General features: G+C 42.4%; 1 protein-coding gene across 1 annotated transcript in view; it reads left to right on the forward strand.

Moving 5' to 3' along the window:
- The window catches only part of klhl29 (kelch like family member 29), a 244,400-nt gene that overhangs the window by 159,318 nt on the left and 70,799 nt on the right, over positions 1-14,283 (forward strand). Inside the window, exons 8-9 of the mRNA XM_080491025.1 lie at positions 1,753-1,865; positions 6,547-6,693. Of these exons, the coding sequence (XP_080347151.1) occupies positions 1,753-1,865; positions 6,547-6,693 (260 nt within the window). The remainder of the gene's footprint in view (positions 1-1,752; positions 1,866-6,546; positions 6,694-14,283) is intronic.

The raw sequence follows: 14,283 nt of genomic DNA on the forward strand, positions 1-14,283 counted from the left end.
AGCAAAGCAGATTGATACTCAGACAAGGTATGGAACGTGGAGCGCAGGAGGACAGTGGTTTCAGGGGGGACAGATGAAAAGCAAATGCCATGTTCCACATTTTAGTGGCTTAGGAAAAACCAAAAAGCTGCAAAATGTCAGGTTTTGCATTCAATTTAATAAATTGTTTTGGGTAATCAGTAACACGAGGAGAAGTGGATGTAAGCAAAAAAGGTCAGCGGCGGGAAAAAGAGTGAAAAGTGAGTTAAAGGGAACCTGCAGCTCGCGGTATTGATTTGTTTTTCTCCATTTTGGGAAAAGAGGAAGAAAAAAAACGGGGGAAACAGAGAAGCCATTTGTTGACTTCATTGCCAGCGAGACGTCAATTCATTCTTCCTCGACAAGATTCATGACATTTCAGCACATTAAAAGGGGAGAAATACAGGCGCAAGCGCGTGTCCTTGAGCAAAGAGAAATTGATACTGTGTGAGGAATTATTGAAGTTTGTAACAAATACGCTGAGGAGGAATAGAAAACATCTCCTCGACCTACTTATACCACTTTGACTTTTATTTCACACAACTTCACATTCAAACAAATGAAATGTCATTTCAGCTCGCTGCTGCTTCATGACGAATCCTGACTCCTGTATTATTGCGAGATCACCGGTAAATTAGTGGCACGCGCCGCATTTTAGCTGCCAGGAGCACAGGAGTCGCATGAGTAGGAAATTATTTATGTTTCCCACAGTCTCACATTGATACTCAACAAGTGGAGCCCGCATAAAAGAATGATAATGGGTATAAGTGAGACATCCACACTGAAATGACTCAAATGGCTCATTAAAGGGATGTTTTTTCAGACGGGCAGTTGTCTAGCCCCCCCCCCCCCAACCTGCACTTTGATGTGGCATCAAGCCCGCCGTTATGTGCTGATATGTTTGTTTTTCGTTCATTTGTGATTTACCAGATGTTCGGTGACCTTTACTGGCTGATGTTTGTCTAGATAAAGACTCTCGGTGATAAAAAAAAGTACCAGAGTTGCTTCCCTTTGACAGCTTTTGTTTAATCGGGCGGACACTGACCTGTTTGATCCGTGCTTTTCTTTTGTTTTTTTGTTTTTTTTGCCTGCTTCCCAGCATTTGTGTGTGCGTGCGTGTATGTGTGAGTTGCACGACCAGTTTGTTTCCCTCGCCTGTGATCAACGGTGACGTGTGTGTAAAAACTACATTTGGAGACAAAGCGCCTTAAATGCTACATCCTTAGAAAGATCACAAACGGCAGCATGAGGCCTCTCCCTGCTGGCTTGGCCATCAGGGTTGTTTCATACATTCTCGATTGTGTGTGTGTGTGTGTGTGTGTGTGTTTGTGTGTGTGTGCGTAGTAGATTGTGTGATCTGACAGGACTTCTTTAAAGTGGCTCAGCTAATCCCAAATCCCGCTCTCTGCCATCCACAACCTCCTGCCTGGACTGTGAGAGATCGATTCCCCTCGTTGTTTGTCCCGGAGCTGTTTTGAGTTATTATACTTGTTCTCCCTTAGTCTCAGGCAGATACACAACCCAGTAGGCTATAAGTCTGTGCTTCCAGCAGCCTCCTTCTCAGTCTTTGTGGCTTTATACATCTGTGATCTTTTTATGGATGTCTGAATGATGTTTTTCTCTCCCGGCTTAATCAATCCGTCTTCTTTTTCTCTCTTGCTTTGGTCCCTCTCCCGTCTGTCTTTGTCCATCTTCCCACCTCCCCGCCTCTCCGACCTCCATTATCGACTCCAGAGAAACAGTTGACTGCGGCGAACTGTCTGGGCGTGCTGGCGATGGCCGAAGCCATGAGTTGCACTGAGCTCCACAACATGGCCAAAGCCTTTGCACTGCAGAACTTTCCTGAGGTGGGTACACAACCCGTCACTCTGAATCGAATGGAACAAAAATCACATAGAAACTTTGCAGTAGAATGAATCATGTGTGCTTGAACACGTTTTGTAGATTAAGTTATAAACTGTAAAACAAGCACGGAAGCCGTATAAGGTAGAAAATCTTCCATATTACTTTGTCCAGCTTATTGCCCTTTTCTCTTTAACTGATTCCAGCTGGTTATGAGCGAAGTCACAGTACAGCATGCAGGTTGCCAGTCCCTTGAAGGGGGAACTACAGGATGAAAGACAATCACACCTCGGGACAGTTTAGAATGTCAAACATAAGGCCAGGTCCGCGAGAGGTTACAATCCGGCCGCCAAAACAAAGAAAACATTGATTTTGAAACAAATTTCCTAACAGTAGTGGACACAACACAACACAACACAACACTGAGACCCGAGTTCAGATGCTGTATGTGGAGGAGGTATGTATCTGTGCCTCGTTGCTTTTAAACGAGCCTCAAAGCCACGCTGTCAGGGTGAGTTTGTAAAAACATGCATAATGGCTGCAGGAGAGGTTTTTTGGACATTTCACCTTATTTTACACCTGAAAGCATCATTAAAATTGACTTCACATTGACATTATAGTCATTATCTGCACAATGTGTTTGTTTTTTGTGAAAATAGACAGTTTCATCACGGATACTCTGCGCCACAACAACGAAAAGGCTTAAATTTAAAGGGTGTTATGGCACCGTTTGTGAATGTCAAAGTGAATGTGGCTCCTGAACTAAAAATGTCTTTGACACCCCTGCTTTAGCGTCTCCAATTAACCTCTAATGCAATCATGCAAAAAAGAAAATCATACACACACACACACACACACACACACACACACACACACACACACACACACACACACACACACACACACACACACACACACACACACACACACACACACACACACACACACACACACACACACACACACAGGAAGAACGTACAAACAAAACACAGACAGACCTCCACTCCAAACCTCTCGATCTTCTCACTGTGTGATGAAAGTTAACCACTCCACCAGAAGTTGTCATGTGGCCTTGTTAGTTTATCGTTTACATTGAAGTGACTTTCTCTGATGACAGATTCCTTCTTGTGCAATACTCTTGTCACAAAGCAGAGTTCAGATGGATTGATTTTGTTGAAACGCACTAACAAGAGAAAGCCCTCTGGCCACTCCATAAAATGTAAAAGTAGGACAAAGACCTAGTTATCTTCCATCACTCTTTTATATCAACTTTATCTAGACTGGGGTCACATATAGATAAAGCATGATCCTGCGCACACTGGGATGAAATGCAGACTCCAACACACACCCACACACACACACACACACACACACACACACACACACACACACACACACACACACACACACACACACACACACACACACACGCTTGTCTTCTGGTTATTTGAGGCAGCAAGAGTAACCACACATGCAAAATGCATAGGGAGAACCTGCAAACCTCCCCCTTATGAGCTCTCAGAAAGGTTTGATCCAAGATGCTCGCTGTCAGGCGGCAGCACTAACCACTACCACACTGTGCCCCCCCAAGTTATTCTAGTTGTGCTTGAGAATTGAAAGCTGGGAACAAAACATGAAAATATTCATACATTTTATAGTCATTGCTGTGAGGCTTTCAGCTGCAGTACGCTCTGTGCACCTGCTACTCACTCCCAAGAATACAGTGAATTTAAAAATCACAATCCTTTTACTACATAATGCATTTTATTTGTCTCCATTGTTTTATTTGAACACCGCGGTATGAAATGTTTTACACGAGACAGCGGAATGGAAATGTCTCATTAAAAGGTTGTGTATTATCTTTAGAAAGATTGAATTCATTACCCGACATGTCTTGTTTTAGCTCCTTGTCCTTTTTATTACCCGTCTGTTTTTATTAGGTTCAAACCACAGCGAGAATCTCGTAAAGTGTCCAGTATGAGCAGTTAACAAATGTGGATAATTCTCAAGGTTTTTTTTTTTTTTCTTAAATTGTACAGCTTTACAGGACTGTGTAGATTTGAAGTTGTGCACTGCCAGTCCAGTCATGTAGGAAACCTGATTATTACAACAGTGGTTCAATAGCTGTCCTTGTTCAGGATTTTGATAGAAACATTTGAAAGTCCACATTTTGAAAATATGTTAGTTTAACTGGTCTGGGATGTTTGAGATTCACTGCACAGAAGAAAAAAAAAAGTTAAAACGTGCTCAGTCTTTTTCCGAAGGTTACGTGTAAATTTAAATAGCGACCTCACAGCCAATCTCAGTTTAACTAACAGCTTAGATGAGCGCATTGGTAACACTTATTAACCCTTTCACTTATATCCTTTCACCACAAATGGGATATGGCATATGAATTGGTATCATAACCATATTTGCTACCCTATTTAAACTAGCGTGAAGCAGAGAAATGGAGCTGTGCATCCTTATACTAGTCATTCCCGTACTGCTCGTAGCCATCACAGCAGACCTGGGCACCTTTAGATCTGCTTGATCTGGGAAATTGTAACTCAAATGAGAGTCGGTGTGCATGATGCATGTAGTATTTGCAAGTTATTATTGGCTTTATTCCATTTAAAGGGTAAATTTTGTCACATTATTGGACATTAATATATTATTGGTTGCCACATGGTGTCTGGGACGTTGGCTAGAAAAGCACTGGTGTTTCACAATTCACTCATGTTCAGTTGAATCATGATTATCAGACAAAATCTGGAAAAGATTGAGAAAAAGTGACGAAGAGCAACAGCTGCCTACAAAAGATATCGGCACAAACGGCATATCAATAGTTGATTGTCTCATTGAGCAAAACTAACGTCAACGTATGTCTTGGCCCTCATTGCTATAAATTGTTATGTGGCCCTTTGGTAAAATAAATTGCCAACCCCTGCATTAGTTTCTCCAATTAGAAGCAATATAACCATCCAATCACAGACAAGTACCAACAAACACACGATAGATTTATGTGACGGCCAGATATTGACAGTTCGCTTCTCCAGGGGGAAAAAAAAGAAAAGGAGCAAACGTTTTTGCACATTGTTGTTTGTTCTATAGAAGCTGAATCTTAAATCAATCCATGTTAAGACAGTTTAAGGACATACATGAACTCTTTGTTTTGAGGCCCTTGAGCCAGTTTCCCAAAAATAATTTTGGTATCACTGGCAATCGAGGGTGAAGCTCATTTCGACTGCATTCAGAGTAGAAATGAACCATAATTACTTTATTGCTGTATCAAAACAGTTCAAGGTAGAGTAACGCTAATGCGCACCTTGAAATGAATTACATTTGCAGACATAAAGAGCAAGCCGAGGCAGCTTTATTTGTGTGACTCATTTAATACACAAGGCAACTCTGTGTCCTCTACATGATTAGTGCAACTAAAAAATTAAAAAAATTAAAAAAAAGCATTTAAACAGTCACATAATGAAAAGAAAATTAAATGCGGGGAACATAAAAGATGGAAATTAAACAACCAGTAAGAAGTTTGTGCTCTCGGAAAGGGACTGTATTTAGTGGAGAACTGAGCCTTGAATGTCCCAAATGTCACCAATAAACACCTTTCATCTGTGTTTCGTCTGCTTCAGTCCCAGGAGACCTCAGATATGCCAGACAGAGATCGCTGGTGTCCCAGAGTCACTCCTGCCAACGTCAATAAACACAGATTTCTGTTCATGCCTTAGGTGTCAACGATGCCGATGCCAAGTTCTATGACGAAATGTCACATATCAGTCACCACATTACCAACGTGAACAAAACCATGCTTCATTCATGCATGCTCGAGGTCAGAGGTGTCAAACACATTTTAGTTCAGGGGCCACATACAACCTGATTTCATCTTTAATGGGCCGGAACTTTAAAATAGTGCCAGAATAACCTTTAAATTCAAACATTTTTCTTTAATGTGGTGCAGAGTATACGTCATGAAAATGTCTATATTTCCACAAAACCAAACAATCACAACCGAAAATGACAACAATCTCACAACAAGGTATATAGCTTTCATGTCAGCATCACACATATTTCAGACTCTTAAGAAATCTGTTTAAAAAAAATCTGTTTTCTTTGAAAAGGTTCTTGGTGGCTTGGTGGGCTGATTTTAAAATACTTAAACATGCATTGACTAACTACTTAAATTAACAAGACAGTAGTCAATAAACACAGCTTATAGTTTTCATCTTGATAGACTTTAAACTTTCAAACCATTATTGAAGCAAAGTGCAGAAAAAGGTAGTAAATAAAATCATTTTTAAAGTTAAATTACTGGTAGAAAGATAAACATTTTTTACCCTTACAATAGTCAAAGTTGCTCTTTCTTCTTAATAGACTGTACAGATTTTATAAGAACATTTTATCTTACTGAGACTGCATTGGTGCAAGAGGCTGTATAAATATTAACATGCACAATGTTGTATGATATTTGTGGAATAGTTGCATTGATTTTACAACCTTTTAATTTTTTAAAAGTTTTTATATGCTGTTGTATCTTTCATTTCTTTTCTTTTTTTTTTACTTTTTCTTCTCTGTCTTTGCATTTGTATGTTCTCGTTTTATATGGACCTGGTTCTGCAATTAAGAATTTTTCTTTCTTCAGACAAAAACAAAAAAGGAGCGGGAGATGTTGACCATTTTTGGACGTTTTGTTTTCAGGTGGCCGGTCAGCAGGAGATTTTAAGTATTTCAACGGACGATCTGGTGTCGTACCTGTCCAATAACAGTCTAAACACCAAGGCCGAGGAGCTGGTCTATGAAACGGTGATCAAATGGATCAAACAAGAGCCCAACTCCAGAGTGCAGGTAAATGAAAAATACTGCTTTCTCTTGTCCCTGAGCTCTTCTATGTGTTTTTTTTGGGGTTTTTTTAGTAAGTAAGCACATACTGTACTGGCATCATGACACATACACACACACACACACAAAATAGCAAGTTAAAGCTCTCGTTACATCAGACAGCACAGATTGTGTATGTCTGCAGAGCCATATTAGAGTTGTTGTTGTATCGACCCTCCCTGTCTGCTCCGAGTGGTACACAGCATGAAAAACCAGACAAGTGACTCCCCGTTCCCCCTTGGTACCGTTCATCAACTTTGTGCTTCACATGCAGCCGAACGCAGCAGTTGTTCACAATCCCAGGAGTGCTTTGCCCTCAGAACGGGCTCTATTTTTAGTCACACTTCATTTGTTTGCATAGTGTAGTGCATGAAAAACCAACAAAAAAGAAGAAGAAAAGACAGGCGCAGCCCTCTCTCTGTGTGCACCTAACAGGTGTTTGATTGCACCCAGAGGCTGTTAATCATAATCAACGCTTATATCCCAGAGATAGGTATTGACAGTGAGGAACAGCGGGTCAAATTTTAACAGGCACATAATCGATAACCCTCAAGGTCAGAGCGTCAAGTGCGGCCCCACATTCATGAAAAGGTAAATGGACTGCGCTGCCGATGGATATTCATCCGGAGTGGAGGAAGGAGAAGCTCGGGTTGTGAGATATTTATGGGCTCGGTCTCGAAACCATGAATTTAAAAGCTGATGATTTTAAAGTACTTTATGACTGTTTTAAAACGAAGGTGAGATTATTATCAAATAAATTACGTCAGTCCGTCACCGCAAGAATCATTCCCTTAGAGTAATGTGTCCTCATCAGCCAGCAAAGTGAAGGAAAAAGGCCTTATATCAGCTGGATCAGGCCCGGGTGCACACCTCAGGAATCAATGTTACTTTATTGGCACCCACTTTTATGAGACGCATACGTCAGTATTTGAATTCTTCACCTCCTGGATTAAACATTTAGCATTAATCCTTTGATATGTGGCACCGTGGTGATTACAGTAATCCATCAGGAATACCGAGTGTTTTGTTGGAGAGAATCTTAAAGTATTAAAAGCAACACAATGCGCAAGGAGGACGCATTAAAGAGCAGATGGTGACGCCGGCCCAAAAAGCGAAGAGAAGAGTGGCTCCCGTAGCTGCGAAGGCTGAAGTAAGAAATCCATTTTATGGCATTGTCGTCTGCTGCTGAAGCCACTGAAATGTGAATTAGCAGGGTTACATCGCCGGGAGATTAGCGGCGTATTCATAACAAGCGTGATGCCCAGCTCGTAACGTAACTCACGATCCCTGTCATCAGCGCCGCACACCTCTGGCCAGCTGGGGCCGCCGACTCCTCCAATCTCACACTCTATTGGAGAGGTGCAAAGGTGAGTTACTGAGATGAAGTAGAAGAAATTCTCCCGCTTGTCTGAACAACCCGCCGCACTGGTTCCTGAGATGAGATGCGCGGGTCACCTAGTCTTCGGGGAGAGGAGGAGGAGCGGTGGGAAGAAGGTCGGAGCACGTACGAACGAATCAGAGCGACACAAACGGGCGAGGGGTGACCGGGAAAGTGGAGGGTGAGGAATGGAAGACGGTGAAATGGAAAAAAGAGCCCCTGCGTTCTAATCTGATACCCAACACTTTGAGCCATGACATCCAGGGAGCGATGATGTGATTGAGCTGCTGGTCGAGCTCAAATCTCCTCCCTGTGTCTGACCCAAAAAAAAAAAAAAAAAAAACGGCAAGAACACGGTGCCTGTGGAGAGAACAGAGGAGGAGGAGGAGGAGGAGGAGAGGCTGCCTCCACAATGCCACAGGAGAAGGTTTATGTGACCCTGAAGACTTGAGTTTATACGCACAGTCCGGCTGCAGCTCATCATTCCCACCCGCGCTCGCCTCCGTCCTCGCCGACGCCAGTGGAAATCACTCCCCCAGAACCTGTGACACTTTTTAATGGCATGTCAGGGCAGAAATGTCACAGCACTGCAGAAAGAGAAAAAAAAAAAAAAAAAAAAAAACCTACTCAGGCAAAGAGGGAGGGAAACCTTCAAGCCTTGAGCTAAGTTTGTGTGCGTCTGCATTCATCTGAGCGCACACGTTTGTGTGTGTCTGTCGGTTTGTGAGTCTCTGCGTGTGCTGTGAGTTGTAAGCTGCAGGCTATAGAGTGGAAAAGTGGCATATTGAAGGCGCTGGGTAAATAATATGCAATTTTCTCTCTCCACTATGCTGTCACTAACAACCAATGGCACCAGGAAAACGGGGGCCCGGACATCGCTTAGAGACAGAGGGAGAGCATTTGAGCGTTAATAATGGTTTGGTATGAGACACAAAGCCACCGAATGAAAGCAGAGAGCTGTTTCACTTTTCTTTGAGTATTACCGAAGGTGTGTCACTCTGCTGCGTCTTTCGGTACACTTAAGTGAAAAGTGGAGTCACGGAGGCTTCAAAACAAAAGAAAATATCCGTTCAGAAAAGAAGCACTGGGAGGAATTGGCTGCTGGAGGAGTTAGGTTTTTGACCGCAAAAAAATTTAATTGAAGACTGAATCGCCTAGTTTCAATTCATTCCCACATGCAGATTGATGGGAAATTATATGCGACTGTCATATTTGTCTTTTAAACACAGGACTCTCAAACACAATGTGATCGGCTTGCCAAACTATTCAAGAACAATGTTATGGAAGAATAAACCTTCTGCCTTCCCAACTTTTCTGATATGTGTGACTCACATCGAATTGCGAATGAGCTTTTTTCTTCTTTTTATATCTTTGTACATTACTTTTTCTTTTTCTTTTTTCCTTCAGTGTATCAGTGTATTTGTAGGAATCATGCATTGGTGAGCAGCAGGGCTGAGAATGACTGTTGTTTGTTGTTTGGATGATTGAAGTCCGACATATTGTCGATCTAACGGTTTCTTCACTGGAAGAATAATAACACAGCCCACAACATTTTCCTCACCACATCACCATATATTAGTTTGATTTGCGTCAGTCACTGTTTCAAGAACAAAACGTCCAAACGGATCCAGCAAGTGTTGAATATTGTCGTGGTCCGGACTGCTGGCAGGTCATTTTCATCCTCTTCTGGAGGAAGTATTTTAATAGTTTTTTTTATTGATTCATACACTCTCATTCATACATGTATTGATACCGTATCTTTATCTGTATTTTCAACAGGCAAAACAGAATGTAGAAAGAATAAAATACATGCAGGAATAAACAGCTTTTTGCCCAAATCATCTCCTCCTGATGTTCACCACCTCGAGTAAAATGACCAACATCCGCAGTGATTTTGCCCCGAAGGCATAATTGCTTAATTCAAGATTGTCACGTCAAGTTTTTTGACCGACATCATTATTAGTACATCAATAGTCATTTTTATGAGTGAAATATTGAATAGGTAGTTTTTTTTGTGTATTTTCTTTTCTTTCAAAAAATCCTCCTCCAGTCTCACAACATGATTATTCATTTCCATCTTAGAAACATGACGATGTCTACCCACTTGTCCTCAATGAGAATTGCATATTCCCAATAGATATATCAGGTTGCAGCCACCTTCTCGGTTGCATTATTTCTTCTCGGTGTCTCTCCGCAATGAGATTCTTCCAATGAAGATGAATGATGTGGTTTTGAAAGTGGATGCGGCCGCAAACCTTCACGCTTCCTCCACCGAACATTGTTACCCTTTCGTGAACCAACCGTGAAACCGTTTTCTACACACTTTGACCCTGTGACCCAGCGCTGCAGAATCTGGACTCATAGTAGGCAGATGATACCAGAAACCGGCAAAGAAAGGCTGTTTGGACATTGTCAAAGATTATAGGGCGTATTTTTAAAAAGCAATACTGACAAACCCAGCTCCGCTGCTCATCTGAGAAATGCTCCTCACGCATGTGACAACAATCTTCCCAAAGGTATAAGATTTACTTCCCGGAAGTGATAAAACGATAAAGAAATAAGCTTCCAAACATAAATTTCATTGCATTCTTTATATACCATTTCTGCTTTTGCATCAGTTGCAACATAAAAGCCATTAGATGTTTAGTTCATTTATATGACTTGAACAAAAATCCATCCTGAGCGGCAGAAAAACAAGTGGGAACAGGTGGAATCGTGTTGAAATAGAAAACCACCGGAATTGTCACAGACACTCATAAATGGATGCACGAAAGTGTTGCCTCGGGCTCTAATGAGTTAAATTAATTGCGTTTTATTGTTGCATCCTGTTTTAATTTAGTGTCCCAGCTTTGTGGGTTGATTTTTCGTTTTTTTCTTTTCTTTCTTTTTTTTTTCTTCTTTTTTTGAGGACGCATGGCAGAGCTTGCCGTTACTTACTCTTGCGAATGGTGAGGGGATTGTTTTGTCATCTCACAGGCTCATCTTTTAATCAAACAATAATGTACACATTGATACATAATTTAATAGCAAACATAGTTTGTGGCAGCCCGAGTAAATTATTCATGCAATAATGTGCGCATGTCTCCATATTAAAGCGCCTCTCAACTCCCTGAAGATGAACTACTGAGCGCTGCCCACCTTTTTATTCTCTCGACAAGGTGCTGCCTCTATAGGACAAATGCTGTCCTGCGCCTTGTCTATACAGAGAGGACTGACAGAGTGAGAGAGATGGACCTGTCCTTCTTTTCACCCAGCCGTCTTTTGTCGGACGACCACACATGGCTCCAATTAGAACAGGCCAGTCGCTGCCAAATGCCTGAATAGGACCTCCATTACGCCTCACTTCAACATATTTCATAAAGGGTCCTATCTTGCCAGGTGACTCAACCTGACAAAAGAGGCTGATTAATTGGCTCTTTGGAAAGTGGCCAACTAATGTAACAGCTAAAAGGGACAGTTAATGGTGTATCTTTGTGATAAAAAAGACCAGCCTTGCCATTAGAGAGGACCTGCTGTCCACTCATCAGAAATAACAATGGCCTGCCCTGACATTTGCAGTTCCCAAGCCACATTAATATCAGTAAAGATATTACTTCTTATGCCTATAAGTTTTTGCCAATTATTTGGAGGATTTTTTTTTTAATACCTTTTTTTTTTTTTTTTAATTCCTTCAGCTCTCATTAAGGAAAAAAAATCCCAGAACAAATGATGCTATCATTATGTATTTAGAGTATAAAATTATCAAAGACAGGAATGCTTTGAGGCTGAGGAGGGATATAAACTTGCATTCCCTTCTCGGTTTCATTTACCTTCAAAACTACAATTGACCCTATCACCATCAGCATCACTTGCAATTTACTAATTCAGTTTTTTCAGATTTAAAAAAAAAAAAACTTTGCGTCATCCTGAATCCTCTCAAGGCATGGCTAATTTGTTCTTCTTTGCAATAAGAGAAGAAGAAAAAAAACCAGGTTTGAGTGAGCCAAAATGAACATGACACAGGCCACTACCTCTGTGATAACTGACACATTTTTTTACTTTAAAGATAGTGAGCCGGGCAATAGAGATTGATGCTGTGGACAGTGTTTTTGTGCCTTCTGTGGTCTGCAGAATCCAGGTAGTGTCATCATTCGTTTTCCCCCCGCTTCCACGCACAGACATTTATTTACAACGAGACTGGAAATCGCACATCTATAGGGCCGAGTGACACTTGTGCAGTGGACGGGATCTGGTGCACGCCGCTGAACTCCGGACCTTCATTCTCATCTGTGTCCTTTGTCATCCCCGAGCGGGCTCAGTCCTGATGTGTGCAGCCAGTCGAACCGCGGTCGCTCAACCACGGCGGCTGCATATCCACGGCAAGTTAGAGGCATCCGGCCCCCACCGGGTGCTCCTCTGAACACACCAGAGCCGCAGGACTGATGTGATTTATGGAGAACAAAGGAACTACGTCGTTTGTTCAAAGAACGCGCCTTTCTCTGTTTTTCCACAAGATTTAAAGGGAACAATGAAAATGCACCTCACAAAGTCACCAAAGGGGGAAACGCCAAAGCAACCAGACAGCGCTCGATGTCAAAGATATTTCAGTAAGTTGAGAAGTAAGCCGGAAAGTTTCCCGTTAATTTATACAAAGTAGTCCGTCCTACAAATATGTTTTGAATTAAATGAGCAGACGAAAAGCTTTCTTTTCTTCCCTCTGTCTCTCAATGAAGTCATGCTGAAATAGGCCTCAGAGGACGACACATTGCACCTGTCAGTAGTTGCTCAGGGCAGCACTGAGCGTCTGTCGTCCGCTACGTCTCTCTCCACCCCCTTCATCCATCCTTCTGGCTTCATGCACACACACACACACACACACACACACACACACACACACACACACACACGGTCGTGCAGAGGCAAGAGCACACAAACAGACCCAGCAAAGCGTCTCTTGAATCCAAATGAAGTGTCGTTTGCAAAAAAGGAAAAAAAACAAACATATTTTACTCGTCCATAATGTGTTGCCACATGAAGAGGCACGTGCATGTATGTTGTCACTGTGACCTGCACACACACTCACACAGAGCTGTGGTCTCTTCAGCTGAGTGGGTTTGTGAGCATTGTGAGGGTAAACATGGGCACGCGCTCTATTGAACACACACTTGTAACTCAGTCGCTCGGTCACGGTGTGTGTGTGTGTGTGTGTGTGTGTGTGTGTGTGTGTGTGTGTTTTTTAGCATCAAGTTGTCCAATTTTCACACTAAAGCAGACGCATACTTCTCTCTGCTTAGAGCACAGCAAATAGACACGGCCGTCCGTGTGTCATTTATTTGATGCCGCCGTGGCACTGAATCATTTTACACACACGCATACACGTACACACACACACACACACACATATGCAGTGTGAGGCGTTAGTCCTGGCTGACAGTAGCGGAATGGGAAATGCTCGGTGGACATTTGTCATCTGTGTTAGCGGATGGCGGCCTCCCGGCTGCTTCTCTGCTGCCTCTGACAGATCTGAGAGGCTCCCTGTTAGACACATTATCCCTGCCTTTCAGCAAGCTCAACCTATTCACATCCTCTGTCCACCTGTGTGTGTAAGGTGTGTGTCTGTGTGTCTGTGTCTGTGTATGAAGTGCGAAGAGAAAGTGAGGGTTGTTTTTGTTGGGGAGCTGGGCTCTGCAGAAGCTTTTACCTTGCTAGTCGAACAGTCGATGCACTCTGACAGGGCTGCAGGGCATGTGCATCCGCTGGCGCCGAGAACGCGGACCGGGTGTGATTGTGTGTTGGGTCAGACTCCGCAAATACGGAGGCCATTAGAGAGGTAAAGTCACAAGGTGTTACCTGGGTTACATATCCGAATGTAAGTGGCCCCCGCATATGGGCTCCTCATAAAGGCTGCTCGTCCGAGGTGAATGGAAGCGGGGGGGAAATGCGAGTGTGTGGGGAGACGAGCTAAAAAGGAATCCATATGCTCTCGGTTTCCTGTAGATACTTTCCATATGTTCCACGTGTTAAAAAAAGATTGAACTCTGTAGAAAAAAAAAAAAGAAAATGTGAAAAGATCATGTGCAGGAGGCTCGATAGCTTGCAGTTGGCACGGTAGCTGTTTATAATTTGCATCCATTAGATGCCATCTCTGTTTAAAAGAGTACAAGGATTGCTTGGATGAGTAGGCGAGGAGATGAAAATGA

Source organism: Lipophrys pholis (genome assembly GCF_963383615.2).
Source record: "Lipophrys pholis genome assembly, chromosome: 21".
NCBI lineage: Eukaryota > Metazoa > Chordata > Actinopteri > Blenniiformes > Blenniidae > Lipophrys > Lipophrys pholis.